At 44.0% G+C, this 16022-nt stretch overlaps 1 protein-coding gene across 8 annotated transcripts; it reads right to left on the bottom strand.

Annotated features, from left to right (window-relative positions):
• Positions 1-1104: 1104 nt before the first annotated feature.
• On the bottom strand, positions 1105-15716 carry sybu (syntabulin (syntaxin-interacting)). 8 transcript variants are annotated; one of them, XM_046315348.1, is made up of 8 exons: positions 15590-15716; positions 10526-10580; positions 10029-10215; positions 9056-9250; positions 5170-5269; positions 4683-4832; positions 3063-3218; positions 1105-2925 (listed from the first exon to the last, which is right to left on the bottom strand). In XM_046315348.1, the coding sequence occupies exons 2-8, from the start codon at positions 10547-10549 to the stop codon at positions 1764-1766; spliced, it is 1974 nt and encodes a 657-aa protein (XP_046171304.1). In that variant the 5' UTR covers positions 10550-10580; positions 15590-15716; the 3' UTR covers positions 1105-1763. The 8 variants fall into 8 exon arrangements, with proteins under 8 accessions (XP_046171304.1, XP_046171311.1, XP_046171308.1 ...); XM_046315355.1 differs by having other exon boundaries at positions 3063-3215; positions 9056-9196; XM_046315352.1 differs by having other exon boundaries at positions 3063-3215; positions 15590-15712.
• Positions 15717-16022: the final 306 nt, after the last annotated feature.

Here is a 16022-nt window from a genome sequence, read left to right as displayed (position 1 = left end):
ACTAATTTGTGCACAAAATGAGAAGCTTTTTGAGCATATGGAAAATTTGAGATCTTTAATTTAGGCTCAAACACTTTACATAATGCATTTTTATTTTTGTTCAGTGTATTATGCAGTCATATGGAAAGGCTCAGACAGATCAGTTTATTAATTCATTTGAACTTGTTCCTTAGTTAAGAGCTGTTGTGCGGATGCAGAAAGATGTACCCTCGTGTTTGGGGCCGGGAACATTGTGTTCTGCTGTTCTCAGAGCTGGCCTCTGACATGTGTGGCTTTGCAATTAAGGATTCCCCCTCTACGCTGGAGATTAGAAACGGTACATCTGAGAAGACTCTTTAGTTTCATTTGCTCACTGAAATATCCTTCTTACATTTTACATTTACATTTAAGTCATTTAGCAGACGCTCTTATCCAGAGCGACTTACAAATTGGTGCATTCACCTTATGACATCCAGTGGAACAGCCACTTTACAATAGTGCATCTAAATCTTTTAAGGGGGGGGGGGGGTAGAAGGATTACTTTATCCTATCCTAGGTATTCATTCCTTAAAGAGGTGGGGTTTCAGGTGTCTCCGGAAGGTGGTGATTGATTCCGCTGTCCTGGCGTCGTGAGGGAGTTTGTTCCACCATTGGGGGGGCCAGAGCAGCGAACAGTTTTGACTGGGCTGAGCGGGAACTGTACTTCCTCAGTGGTAGGGAGGCGAGCAGGGCAGAGGTGGATGAATGCAGTGCCCTTGTTTGGGTGTAGGGCCTGATCAGAGCCTGGAGGTACTGAGGTGCCGTTCCCCTCACAGCTCCGTAGGCAAGCACCATGGTCTTGTAGCGGATGCAAGCTTCAACTGGAAGACCGTGGAGAGAGCGGAGGAGCGGGGTGACGTGAGAGAACTTCTTGTTGGCATTTAAAGAGAAACTATGAAAATAATCAATTGAAATTGGCACCCATGACAAGAGCTGAACGATGCATCTCAATTGGTTGTAGAACGAGACAACGGTTGTGTGCTGTTGCTAGGTATGGCATGTAGAATGTATGGTCACTATAGAAATGCTTGGGATGAAAGTCTGCTCAACCCTTCCCACCAGAAAATGCCCAAGAGGAATCAAACATGGATTGGATTATCATGCTTTAATAAATATATTAGGACATTTGATGTTATGAGTATTACACAAAGTAGCTCAGGCACAAACGAGTATGGGATGTTTCGAAGCATTGAGCTCATACTCCCATCAACAATTTATTATTACACACGTACGTAAAAAGCTCTACTCCCAGGTAGAAAAATAAACATTAAGAGTGAACGTTCACTAATGAAGCTTTGGCTGCAGGTTTAAGATTGGGGAACATAAACCATTACATAAACCATTACAAACACAGGCTTAAACTAACATTCAATTTCATCCCCACCCTCAGAAGTCCTAATACTTTCAGAAAAATAACATAGTTGCTTTAAGTAGGGGTAACTAGTGCCAGCCCAGGACATCAATGATGCATAACCACCTACTCAGATTATCCATTTAGACACAATTATGATAACAGAACAGATGGAAAAGTAAATAAAATCCCTTCACCATAAATTTCACATAACTCACAACAACTGTACACAGTGCAAAGTAACCGCGTGGGAACCTAAATTAATAACTGTAGCTTTAATATTCACAAGTGTAGAAAAACTAAAGATTTTCACAAATACTCTTTGATTAACTGATGTTTAAGTGCTTCAAGTTGAGGGGGTCGGGCTGTGCATGCGGGGGTCAGAGGCCGTTCGTTACACATCTGCCCCATGATGATGAGTGACATGACGGAGAGAGTGCAAGCCCATCATGCAACAGCCACGGATCAGTGCTGCGATGTTGTAGACTGGCGCCGCCCCATCCACGCCATGCCGGGAATACAGCCAGGCCACCGTGGGCAACACTGGTACGGCCACAGCAACAAGATCGACAAGGAAGCTGCTGCTCCAATAGCGTTTGTTGACCACGTCCATCTCGGGGGCCCTGCAGGGCTCCTCACTGCTCACCTCAAAATCCAGCTCCTCCATGAAGCGCATGGAGACAATCACCTCAGGGTCTGAGCAACACAGGCCTGAATCACTGGACATGTCAGGGCTCACTGGCAAAACTGGTGTGGGCTGGCTGGGGCTAGGCAGGCTTAAGGTGGACTGGTTAGGGCTGGTTGGGATAGGGGCCGAGGCTGGGCCCTGCAGTGCTGGGATTTCTAGGAGGCTGGTAGAAGCTGGGAGGAGAGCATCTCCAACTGCACCACCATGGAGCTTCAGCAGCTGCAGCAGGAGGGTGTGCAGGTCAGGAGGGAAGGACACCACCTCGGTCTGAACGGCCTTGTCCTCTGGAGCAGGGAAGGGGAGTGTGCTGCAGCAGAACGTGTTGGAGGGTGGTGGAGGCAGTGGTGTGACCTTCTCCTCCAGACTGTGGAGTAGAGTGGACACCCCTGGACCAGCCTCTGGGTGGCAGCGCAGCTTACCGCTAGAGTCGTGGCTAGAGTCCACCGCCGTGGACATGAGCACGTGCTCCAGGTTGTAGTTGACCAGCAGCCCACTGTCCGCCATCTCCTCCACCGCCTGGTCACCCACCTCCCCCTGCTGGTCGTTGACAGGGGAGTCGGAGTCGCCACAGATGAAGTCCATGGTTGGCTCGTCTTGCAGCGTGGAGCCGCTCTGGGCCATCTCCATGCTGTGCAGCAGGGACTCCAGCTTGCGGTTCTGGATGTTGATGTCGACAAAGTACTTCTGGATGCCCTTGTCCTTCTCCATCAGGCTGCTCTTCATGGTCTCCACAACCTGCCGGAGCTGCTTTATCTCCTTTCGTGCCTCCTTTAGGGCCAGCTGTGCCTCGACGCGGTGGCACTCCTCCTCGATCCAGTCCTCCCTCATCCGTCCCAGCTGGGATTTGAGATTCTCAATCTCAGACTCCCTGAGGGAGAAAAGAGAGGGTCAGCTAGTAGCTACAGCTGTGTGGGATTGCAATGTTTGGCTACACTGTAGGTGGAATGCACTATGGGATGAATTTAGGAAATAAGCTAAACATGTGATGTTCACTGAGAAGGTAACCTGTCGTGGACTGTGTTCTCCACCTCCCTCAGCTTGCTCCTCAGGTGGCGGATGGCCACCTCCTTCTGTTGCAGGGGGGTGAGGTACTGCTCTGGATTGGGGGGTCTGATGCCATGGTTGTCCCCACAGGAGTGGTATCTTCTGGGGGTCATCCTTCTGGGGAGACAAGACAGGAAATTACACCTTTGCCCAGAGTCACATACTGTATGTTCTACTGGTCAGACGCCATCTTTTTCTCAATATGGATACTGATGAAGAGGACACCACGTCTATTATACACACCATCCTGTACTGTGCCCCATCTAAAGTACACTCCCTCAGTTCTGTGGGGAAGGAACTAGGCCATGCAAAAAAAAATAAAGGGATTGGTGCAACTTGCACGATGCAAAGTTCAAAGTCCGACTGGGACACAAGCTTAACAGCCAGCAGACTTCATGCTGCAAAAAAAAAAAGCTAAAATGCCAGGTTGGTCAAAAGCTTGCAAGGATAGATAGGAAAACAATGAATTGGGAGGGAAAGCCCAAATTACATTTGCGCTACTCTACAAGGTAAGTGTTTTTGCCTGAGAATTACCTGAAACGCCTACATTTATCACTACAAGCACATTAACCTTCAATTGTGCATTAGCAGTTCTGGAATATATCCCTGTGATCAGGGCTCAGGTTTAAAAAAAAGGGTTGATGAAACATTTGTTTCAGAGGATGGATTTGGCTAATATGCAGAGCAGCCCCTCTTACAGACTTAAAAGCTAGCACTATATCCTAGCAACAACCTGGGACTTGTTCTTTGATGCGAGCTCTCTGCATCCCTGCCAGAAATAGAACAGGCTAGCAGAAGGTAGTGAGAGAACTAGGACGTCACACGAAACCCAGCCAGGCAGAAGAGAGCGGAGGGGAACAAGGACAAAAATCCTGTAGCAATAAAAAAATGCAGTCGTGGACATTTTCACGTCCGCATAAGATCCATAAGTACATAAGTATTCTGTGTTGCATAGAGAATGAATCACGTTAAGCCTGTGGGCTGAATTCAAGAGGACTCTGGTTAGTTATTTTTACAGTCCGAGCAGAAAGGCAAGGTTGAGCTTGTTTTAGCAGTGCTGCTGTCATGGCAGCACAGGAACCCTCAAGTGAATATTCTGCCACATAGCAACATGAGAACCCAGAAGCGCGACTACAAATGTCAGACAGTAAGTGAAAAAGGCAGGGATGCAGCCAGGCAAGCACGTCTGGCTAGCGACTGAGATAGGATGACATATTCATGAAATATTAATGAACTCTTCCTCTCCTATAAACCCAAGGTTGACACCCACACACCAAAATAATCCTGACTGTTTATAAAATCTAATCTAATCTCAGTATAGCCAGTGTAGCCCAATACTGACCGATATAATCCCTCAGGAAGGGGGAGGGGAGACGACAAAAAAGTCCCAGCATAGAGCCTAATCTATCCACCCTTGCCCCACCTAAGTGAATGCCCACCCCTCACAGAGCAACATATGAGTCATTACAAATTGATCCCTAACCCCTTCTTCTTAGGGCATTTCATGTTAATCGGGAAGGAACATGGTAGTTGCTTGTGTCCTTCGATAGGCTAGGTGGAATTATTGACATGGCTGTTTACCTGGAGGGTACCGTGGGGCTAGAGTTGCTGCTGCTGTTGGTGGTGGATGAGGGAACTGTCCTGTACGGGGCATAGAGCTCTGCATCACGGGATGCTGAGGGGATCCCTGCCAGCTTGAACACAGGGAGGCCCCTGATGTGGGCACCCCGACTGTGGGGAAAGACAGGCAAAGCTAGAGAAGACATTTTCCACAATACCAGTCTTGTAATGTTGTGCATTTATCATTGAAAAAACAAAATACCAGTGGGGGCGGGGAACTATACAGCAATAAAAAAATAGCATAGCTATTATTGGAACAGTTTCACCAACCCAATTACATTTTTTTGTTGAAAGTGCATTTTAGTTTAGGATCAGGCTGAATCTGGATCAGGGAAAACAGGCCCTTTAAGTATAACACCCACTAGTGGGGGAAGATAAATGGCAAAGGCATGGCGTGTCTGCTTCTACAATGGAGGCAGTAGAGAAACAGAGACACCTCATACATCACCTGCGTGAGGAGATCTTCTTCCCCGTGGAGCTGTGGGCCAGGCTCCCCCCTCGCTTTAGGCTGCCAGTGCTGCTGGAGGAGCTGAAGTCTGCCTCACTACCTGCAGAGTCAGACAAACACATCAGGATATTACTACTGACCTGGCATCAGCAGGCAGGACACACTAAACACTCATGCCATACACACACACTTGCATTCTGCTTTTCCATGACTACACATCTTGCAGTTGTGTTCCATGTCTATTTCAAGAACCAACTTCTCTGCATTCAGATGTCAAAAACATCATATCATTTTTTTAAACACCATGCGAGCCACTTTAAAACGGTAAACAAACCGAATAGCGTCATCCTGCTGCAAAAGCCCTTCCTTGTTAGAGGCTATGGTGCGTTTGTGGTTGGCAACAATGGCATGATTCAAGCAGATGCTATTAGATTACACAGCTCCCATAAAATAAGCAGGCCCGATCGGTTCAACCTTGCACGAGAGGGTACCTAATAAATGCAGCCTCACCCGCTAACCCATTCATAGACACGAACTACCTTTAGCGCCTATTGACGATAGGCGCTACTGGCCGAGCGAGTTTATTATGAGCCCCAACGCTCGTACTTGAACGTTAACATGCGCCGCTTACGTACTGTAAAAGTTTGGAAACATAATAAGGAACGAATCTTTATTTTTTTCTCGCTGATATAAAAGGTGTAGCAATTTAACCTTTCATAGATTTCCCACAAGGACATATTTCCATGTTATAGCGCTTGTTTACGGAGGACAGATAGAAGACAGCTAAGTAGCACTGGTAGTTGACTGAGTCTTCGAACACCTGTGTCATTGAACAATACTGTCAGCTGCAATTTAAAACAGTGTACAGCAAGTAGATTTTGTATTTGTGATATGAAATTAGAGGGCAAAGTTTAGAACCGACTCAATTTAAATGTAGTATTTGGCTGCCAGAGCAAATTCACATCTGAAACTGAACCTGTGAGTTGATTGGACTATAAGGAATAACATCGGGTTCCTTTAGTCCATTATCGGGCAAGGCCATTAGATCCGTCACTCACCTGTCTGGTGGCTGCAGGGCAGGCTGTGGCATCCCTTGCCCTAACCTCTCCCTCCCTCATGCACTACAGTAATCTACTGACATGGAGGGCCAATACAATTTGTACATATCGTTTTGCATCAACCACTTCATAAAATACATTTTAAATCCAGTTAATCCCTAGAAAACCAAACATAGTACATTTAAGCATCATATCACCTAGTAAAGATTCAGACCAGATTATTAATGAAAAGAACAGGGCCAACCCAACCTAACGTACCTACAGTAGAGCTGTACCAAATCATGACAACCAATTTTATTCCATAAATAACCTCTGAAGACATGTTGCTAAATTAGTGCAAAAATACTATTGCAATATTGCATTCTCAAACAAAATAATCACTCTCAGAATGAGCCAGCGTGGCAACTCAATATGTGGGTAGAACATCATTCTCCCTAATCAGTGATGGGTAAACTCCTGAAATAAATGACATACCTGAGTAGCATCTCTTCCCATTCGATAAAACCATAGTAAAGTGCTCACAGTGAATTTGTGATAAAATAACAACACAACTGAACCTTCAACACTGGGTGAGTGAATCAAGTGCAAGTACAACGTGAAGTCTGACTACTACTCGGCCTAATTGGAAAACCTCACGTCTAACATTATTTATCCAATCAGCAGCCTCTCTGGATTTGAACCTTGATTAAGGCGTTTGGTCGGATTCAATTATGCTGAGCCTCGGGTTGCGTGACGTGAACGGGCAAAAGGAGTAAGGAAGGATGCCCATCTCAAATCAAACAGTAATCTTCGCTTCTCGGTCATGTCTTCAAACAAGGCAGCATGGCGAATCGTCCAGAAACATGCATCTATTTTCCATACAGTATATATTTAAATTTTCAAACTTTTTTCAAATTTAGCATGTGAAAACACAGAATCCTACTCATTACTCCACATGCTTAATTACATCACTTTTGTTTTGAGCCAACTTCAATGTGGGCTTTAAACGGGATCCCTGGGCCAGATTAATCGAATCCCCTCAATGTTGGCAGTCTTCTGCACAGACCTTGCTGACACATGCCAGATTTTACAAAGCCTAGATAAGTATTTTATACATCAGCTAACCACATCATATGTCAGAAATCTGGTGCCCAAAGGCACAGAAGATGTGGTGGCATGCAACCATTGGTTAATACATGCAATGTCTGAGCAGCGGAACACAACCATTGAGTGCATCCCAATAATATCTCCTTCTTCCTGCATTTGTTCATTATTCCCCAGAAATGTAAAAGCATTGGATTGGTGTAGACATGGGCTAGAGGAAGTTTCTATCATGTGTCTTATACCAGTCAGTTCCTTTCAAATCCATGAATGGAAGTGAACAAGTGTACACAGAGGTAGGAGAGATATTTGGGATGTAACCATAGGGAGAACCTCAATTGCATACTCATTAAAAAAGAAGGTTTAGTGTCTCGCCTCCTACTCAAACCCCATTGGACGAGAAAGCCAGAGGTCCTGCCGCTCTGACTGTCTCCTCCTATGGATGTTTTGCAATTGAGATTCTCCCATTCTCCCAAGCAAATCATTGTTGCTTGTGTAACAGTTTAGCTTCCGTCCATCTCCTCACCCCTACCTGGGCTCGAACTAGGGACCCTCTGCACACATCAACAACTGCCTCCCATGAAGCATTGTTACCCATCGCCCCACAAAAGCCACGGCCCTTGCAGAGCAAAGGGAACAACTACTTCAAGGTCTCAGAGTGAGTGACGTCACCGATTGAAACACTATTATCGCTCACACCGCTAACTAGCTAGCCATTTCACATCGGTTACACTCACCCCCCCTCCGACTTCCTCCTTTTCCACAGCAACCAGTGATCCGGGTCACGGCACCAATGTAACAGTTTAGCTTCCATCCCTCTCCTCACCTCTACCTGGGCTCGAACCAGGGACCCTCTGCACACATTAACAACTGCCTCCCACAAAGCATCATTACCCATCGCTCCACAAAAGCCACGGCCCTTGCAGAGCAAGGGGGACAACTTCTTCAAGGTCTCAGAGCAAGTGACGTCACCGATTAAAACACTATTAACGCTCACACCGCTAACTAGCTAGCCATTTCAACTCAGTTACACTTACTTTCTACTGCTAAAAATACATGAAAACAATACTATGCAGATAGTGTATACACACAAACCATGTAGAAATCGGGGGTTGGGCTCAATTTGAATTAAAGGCAGTCAAGTAGGAAATTAATAGAATTTAAAATGCAGACATTTAAAAACAAAATGAAATAAATAGCTTCTACTTTTGAGTTTATTGAGAAGTCATTGAAAATAAATGCCCTTTTTTCTATTATTGGATTGTGATTTTTAGTTTACTTCCTGAATTGACTGCTTTCAATTCAAATTGAGCCCAACCGTGGTCTACAAGAAACCATTTCACATGGCTATTTCATATATATATTAATCTGATGTAGATGTATTTTGTAGATCTATTTTAATTGACAGTTAGACAAGTACTGAAATCAAACAAATTCACAGAATGAGCATTGAGAGAAATGCCTAAGACAGGGCTGCCCAACCCTCTTCCTGGAGATATACTGTCCTGTAGGTTTTTAGTTCAACCCTAATTCAGTGTATCTGATTCAGTTCGTTAAGGTCTTGTTAGGCAGCTAATTAGTGGAGTCAGGTGTGTTAAATTAGGGTTGGACTGAAAACCCACAGGACGGTAGATCTCCAGGAAGAGGGTTGGTCAGCCCTGGCCTAAGATCTACTAGGACAACGTATGTATGATCCTCCTAACCCCACCTACAAAAAAAACTGAAGCCAATTCCCTGCAGTAGCCTACCTCTGGGCAATGTGGACGATCGCTGCTCCCTCTTGTGCCTTGGCGGGGGTGTGTGCCACTCTTCCATCACCCTCACCCTCTTCACCTTGGTCTTGCACTCGGCGGTGGGCGTGGGGGAGCCATGCGGACTGTTGTCTGAGCCTGATGGGGTTTTGGAGGGGGACACAGACTGACTACTGGGGCAGCCGGTGTCATCTATGTAGACAGGTATAGCCAAGAATACGCATGCAGCATGGAACACACAGCAGTCAATCAATCATACAGAGCTCGAGGTTCACTCCCTCGTATCTGTTCATACTGTAACTCGTCCAACCAACAGTGTTCATGTTACCATCGCCACAGCACTGTGTTATGGAAGCTGAAGGGAGGCGAAGGGGGTGACGAGGAACTTCCATGACGACTTAATGTTATTCAATATACGTCAATATGTTGTAACCTCATTTTGGTTAGGTGTAACTGTTGTCAAAATAATGTCTATAGAGAAAATAATCTAGGCCTACTACAGACGGCGAGGTCATTTCTGGAATAATGCCAACTATTATGCAAACTCTTATGCTTGCCAACTTTGTTGTTTGTGGTAGGTTAGTAGCCTTGTGTAATTCAAATTTGTTGCAACAGTATGTTAGTTGTTTGAAACAACAGTAATCAACAAGCTTTCATGTGATATGATGAGGACTTCTCTTTACATAATTTGACTTGGCAACACTCACAAAATCGCCAATGCATGATTATGTAACCAACGCCCTGACTAGTATGTGATAAGATGTGGATTCGGCCTACTTGGCCTACCAATTCGGTCTACCATTGCCAGAACTGCCCTGGCAGCCATAAAAAATGTGACAATAGTGACAGGTGAAAGCAAATTCCTATCAATTTTATGTTTTCAGCTACATTTAGTGAGGTTAGAAGAGGAAACTACTATAGACATTTAGGATGTACCCTAGCCTCGATCTGAAACATGGGAACCACATACCAGAGCAAAAGCTGTTGGTGCTGATGGTCCGTTTGGAGTTGTCCGAGCTGATGTCACAGTCCTTACCCTCCTCCTCTGAAATGGGTGATTCGGACAGGGGCGACCCTTTCTCATTAGGCTGGAAAGGATGGAGGATCAAGCGTGGGATGCGGCTGCGGGGGCTCTCCTTCCCTGGCGACTTCTTTTCCTGAGCACCATACAAGTATCACAACTATGCTCGCCACTTGAATCTTTGCCACAAGAACAAATCAGATTCATATCAGAATCGGTGTGCACAAATGCAACTTTGCGCATTTTGTTTTTGTCTCACTAGCTCTGTCACAGCAACACAGTCAGGAACGAATTATGGTCTGCTATTGTGACTGTGACAGTCTAGATTAGATAACTATCATTCTCATGATGTGAAATGTTAACCAAAATATTAGCTGTTAAGATTCAAAATGATAGCCTAATATAGCAAGAATGATTGACTTTGAAAGTGTTGCAATGACACGCACCTCGTATTCCTGGAATGGTCCCATGGTGCTTAACACTGCCTTTTCCCCTTTGGATCTGTGAGAAAAGTAAAACTAGGTGAGATGTATTTCTGTCCAAGGCTTCATGACGTGGCGCACTGGCACGGTACCCTTTACGAACAAGGGGCGACTCTGTCTGGAATCTGTTATGTAAAATCATGTCACCCCCGCCCACGTCCACCCCTGCCTGGCACAGATGGCACAGACACTGACTGGACCTTGGTCATTAAACCAGTGAGACCCACATCAAAAATAGGCTACCAGATGGAAAATGTTTTTGTTTTACTTGAAAATACTTTGCATGTATTTCCTCAAACATGGAACAAAGGCATGAGACCGTTTCTTACATCCAATAAAACCAAAGCTTACTGTCGTTCACATGCAGGTGCCACAGAAAAATGCAACAACCTAAAAACGCATTATCCGATTACGTATTGATGTAATTGAATGATGATTGAAATCTAGCTGTGAATGACGCTGCAGATAGGAACTGGGTGGGGTTCTAACTCTTAATGTATTCATGTATTTCTAAATGATGTCGTCCCACCAGGTGGAAAACAGCGGAAAACCGCTGACTGAATATTCAGATAAGAATTACAGAATAATAGTGTACAATGTTTGGGTTGTATATCGATTTTCACGGACCCTATACAGGTAGTTCAATTCACCCTCTCCATTTTTGACTTAGACATGCAAAGGCCTCCAGGCTCCAGTACATGCACAAAAGTGTTTGTTTTATTGATGTTTGACGGCTGAATAATTCAAGGTTCACATAATGCCCGACTGCACATTATAACATACCTCCATTCTTTATCCATTCCCTCTCTACTGTTGAATGTTGTGCAGCTTAGCATCATCGCTTAAAGGAGTTGGTTATGTAAGTGTGTACGTCTTTGGCCTTCTCCTTTTTTTATATCAAGAATGACGTAATTGACCCCTAAGGTCGTTATCGCTTTCCTGAATCCAGACTTCTTTCCCCCCCTTACAGTCCAGATGCTCTCTCTTTATTCTGACTGCATGGCACCCAGGATGTTGGTAAATATAGCAGCTGTCCCTGTCACTAAGTAAACACCCCTCTTGAAATACACTGTGTAGCCTGACCATCATGTCTTCCACTACAGGTACGTTTTCAGCAAGTAAGGGCAAAGAAATCAGTTAAACAGTTAAACCACAAAAAATAATACTTGAAAACAGGTTTTACACCAGATTGTATGTACTTTTATTCTTCTATGTCCCCCAGCCCTGATAGGAGAACACACCAAATGTTCACCTGAAATTAGTTCAGCTTTTTGTACCTCTTAAGGCAACTGAGAAGTGTGTCATTAGCATCACAATAAAACAGCAGTACGACAGCATTTTATGCCTCGATATGTTTTCCTTTTGTTTCTACCCGCCTCTGGATAGCTGGCACACAAGCACACAGCTTCAGAGTGGAATCAGATTAGGCAGCAGGCACAGTCACAGAGCTACCCACCAAACAATGCCCTAGCAACAGACTTAGCAACAGAGGAAAATTACTGCAAGGAAGAAACAGGCTAAATTGGGCCAATTAAATTTGCAGACAGTTCTATGTTCAGCATCTTCCGAGAGTGCAATAGGAAGGTTTTCCTCCTGCAACATAAAAAATGTCAATGTTGTTTACTTTGGGAGTGGCCTACGGCAGTGTGGGGGGAGTGTTACAGACTGGAACAAGGTCAGGTGTGCTCCCATATGAGCAAGTGCACGTGAGCCGTTGTCTCTGTGCACATCAACAGCAATCAATGTCAGGAAAATGCTATCAAGTTTGTGCATTGCTATACTCAATAGTTGTTATCGTATCATGTCCATACAGTGTCTCAATGCTGATTGAATCTCAGTAGTGCTTGTAAACCTCCTCCTGGGTCATGAGGAATGACCCAGGTAGAAGAAAAGGTCAAAGGAAATGGACTGAAACGGTGAGGGACTACCTGGACCTGTCAAATAACAAGCACATATTTTCGCTTTCTGTTACAAAATATTTTAAAACATTTAATTTTCCATGCAGGCAAATGTAACCCTGGTGGTCCCTTAGAAGATAGAGACCTGGGTGGAGGGTTGACAGCCTCAGATTCACAGAGAGATGTTTTCATCTAAGCCTGCCCATGCATGCTCTCGGTAGATAAGATGCAAAACAACATGAGCATCTCCACAGCGGGAGCCGTATGGCTGCAACAAGCTCTCACGGTCTCACGTTAGAATTAGATGTTTGTCCATCTTTCTCAATCGAAATTTGACGCTTGAGAAAGATGGACGAACATGGACAAACGTTTAATTCTGACAACAGCCAGAGCGCAAGACGGCTCCCGCTGTGGAGATGGTCACGTTGGTCAACACCTCTCGGTGAATCTGAGGCTGTCAACCCTTCACCCAGGTCTCTATCTATCAAGGCACCTCCAGGGTTACATTTGTTCCCAATGTCAAATTTCAAAGTGTTTAAGGTTAAGTTCAGCCATTAACTCTAAATTTTTAAGGTTAGTGCCAGGTTAAGGCATTAACTCTGAATTTTTAAGGTTAGGGCCAGGTTTAGGCATTAACTCCAAAATCTTAAGGTTAGGCATTAACTCCGAATGGGCTATGGTAAGGGTTAAGGTTTGGGGGAAAAAAATCTAAAAACAACAACTTTCTATTGCTAGATTCAAAATTGCAACCTGGCACCAGAGGCAGATGATTAGGCATTAACTCTGAATGATTAAGTTAAGGGACAAAAATCTAAAAAACAACTTCTACAGCTGGATTTGAACATGCAACCTTTGGCACCAGAAGCAGATCCTTACACCCATCCCTGTCCACATCAAAAACATAAACCTACTTGAAACTAACACCGCTCACTGTTGCCCCTTGTGGATGGTTTCCACATAATCCCCTGACGTCCTCAGATATGGATTTACGTCTACCACTGATTTGGCATCATGGGTGACCTGGCTGTGTTGTTCACAGTGTTCCTGGCTTTGGTCCTATGGCTGGAACTTATGCAATCAACTGGGTATCAAACCCGGGTGTTTTGCACAACACAAGACTATGTTAGTTTACCAAGCTAAAGTCTATAGACCTCAGCTCTGGGAGTTAACAGTCATTTTCTGTTTTGCAGGCAAGTTTACTCAGCGAGTGGTTTGAAGCCGTTAATCTCAATATCAAATCATTTCTGGGTAATAATGATGTACCTTGCTGTAATTGTTTTAAATTAAAATGGTCAAAAAGAAACAAAAATAGCTTCTTAGCAAAGAGCAATTTCTCAAAGAAGAATTTTGCTACGACTGTCTGGTAGTGGTTTGAGTGGGAAGGGGAAAACTGAAATTAGCTGTCATTGGCAGAGAGGTTTGGAACACTCTTTGCTATTGGTCTATTAACACATTTACCACCTGGTGGTGTCACCAGGCAGGCCAAAATGCCATCCCACCAAAACAGGCTGACATTTTAGGTGGTCTATTCAAACAGCTCTTACACTAAAAGGGCATTATAATAATTTTCACAATTTCACAGTATTTTTCTAACCTCGTAGTGTGGAAATATATAAGACGTCTGTGCCTTTAAATAGCTGCACAGATCTGCAGGGTATGGCAAGCTCATATTTAACAAGATAACTCATTTAGTTATGAAAGCTCATTTAGTGGGTATGATGGTTTCATTTACTTCGTGTTGTTTTATTTGTTATTTGTACTACACTTTATTTCTGAGTTGGGAATTACTTCATGATACTGCATCCTCATTCTGTTCAATCTGTATATTGTCTGCCTGCTTGGCTTTGTTATATAATCCAATCTCTTCCTCTGAGTGGGTTGACATGGTATGGCACATAATAATTTATTGAAAGCCATATAAAAAAGAGAACATAAGCTCATTGGACACGTTGTGTATGTGCAGGTATTGTGTATGGTTTGTGTGTGTTTGTGTGTGTGTGTGTGTATGTGTGTGTGCGTGCGTGTGGATGTGTGTGTGTGTGTGTGTGTGTGTGTGTGTGTGTGTGTGTGTGTGTGTGTGTGTGTGTGTGTGTGTGTGTGTGTGTGTGTGTGTGTGTGTGTGTGTGTGTGTGTGTGTGTGTGTGTGTGTGTGTGTGTGTGTGTGTGTAAGAACATGCAAACGTGTGTGAGCATTCAGCAGGATGATAGAAACTATGTGTTTCAAGGTGTCTACTTTTCTGTCTTTTGAGGATGTTCACAAACGAATACATTACAGTTTCTCCAATAAAACCACATCTAAAAATGTCCAGCTCTATAAAGTGCTTTGATAGATTTCCCCCAAATCCAACATAGATTTTCCTTATCATCCTGAACCTTATGGTGTGCATAAAATACCCATAAAAGACCCATAACAATGGCAAGGTTGCTTTTTGGTGGTTGATAACATTCAGTTATCAACAGTTATCCCATTCAGTGCACTCTAAATACACACATTATGTACAGAGAGAATACAGACAACCAATTTATGACGGCAAAACGTCCCTTAATATCCTTATAATATCTGTTTCTGCAAATGCTGACCATGTTTGTCCATGTTTAAGTTACATTATGTGATGTGCTTCATGGATTTGGATGAAGGTCTCCCCCTTTTTAACATCAAAGGTAGGCCTAATATCAAAAGTTATCCGCCACATGTATAAATTCTTAATATTGACGGTTTGAAAATGATTTTAGACCATTCTTCTAAAATCCAACAACGAAGGTAAATCATATAGTCTAGCCCATAAATGTACTAAAAATATGGCTACCAAAACATGCATTGTCGCTCTTGTAACCCCAGAAGAAAGATATCAAAGCATTGGGGGGATGGTCGCCCATGGGATTATCGTAATACGCAGTTGAAATCAGTGGCGCTGTCCACTGTCTCGTGGTGCTGAACATGGGTTCAAACTTAACCTGACCATCTTTTCAACCAGCCCCACCTTTAACATTTGGTTAGTGCGAAATGGGAAAGTAAACAACATCATAGGCCAGCTAGAAATCAGATTTACATGCGTATCGTTTTTCCTATTCCTATTTTTTCCAAAATCTTTTTATCAAGCTATTTACATAAACATATAATTATACTTGCTTGGATGTTTGGTGTTGATTCCCCCAGTCGCAAAGGATGCGCGTGTAGCCTAAACCACGGACACCACAACGAGTCCCGCGTTACTCCAGTGTTCCTCACGAGTCTGACTGTGGAGCCCATCCCACTCTGTGTTTTGATATGAGGAAATTACACTGTGCACACAGGATTGGACGAGGATGAAGCTGCTAAACACTCACCACCAGTGACAGCGCGTGCTCGAAGTCAAGTATGACCAATGTTCCAGCAGTGTAGGGTTACATAACGCAGGCATGATTGTTCCGACCTCAAATTGCCTTCTTCCACCTCCCATAGCCTATGTAGCGAGATTCAGATTTGATTTTGTTCCCCCAAAATGACACAGACAATAAGATCAGGATGTGTGACAACAACAAATGCATGAAATAACAACAAATATCTACATTTTGAAACAATA

The sequence above is a fragment of the Oncorhynchus gorbuscha genome, linkage group LG19 (assembly GCF_021184085.1).
Source record: "Oncorhynchus gorbuscha isolate QuinsamMale2020 ecotype Even-year linkage group LG19, OgorEven_v1.0, whole genome shotgun sequence".
NCBI lineage: Eukaryota > Metazoa > Chordata > Actinopteri > Salmoniformes > Salmonidae > Oncorhynchus > Oncorhynchus gorbuscha.
This window is presented reverse-complemented; position numbering and strand designations above follow the sequence as displayed.

What these genes read in the sequence shown, in the direction of transcription:
- sybu (XM_046315348.1), bottom strand. Translation starts at nt 10,549, where the DNA reads ATGGGACCATTCCAGGAATACGAG. An exon ending in CACCAACAGCTTTTGCTCTG is followed by an intron (nt 9,251 to 10,028) that starts GTATGTGGTTCC and finishes CTGTCTACATAG; the next exon opens with ATGACACCGGCTGCCCCAGT. An exon ending in AGCCCCACGGTACCCTCCAG is followed by an intron (nt 3,219 to 4,682) that starts GTAAACAGCCAT and finishes TTGTCTCCCCAG; the next exon opens with AAGGATGACCCCCAGAAGAT.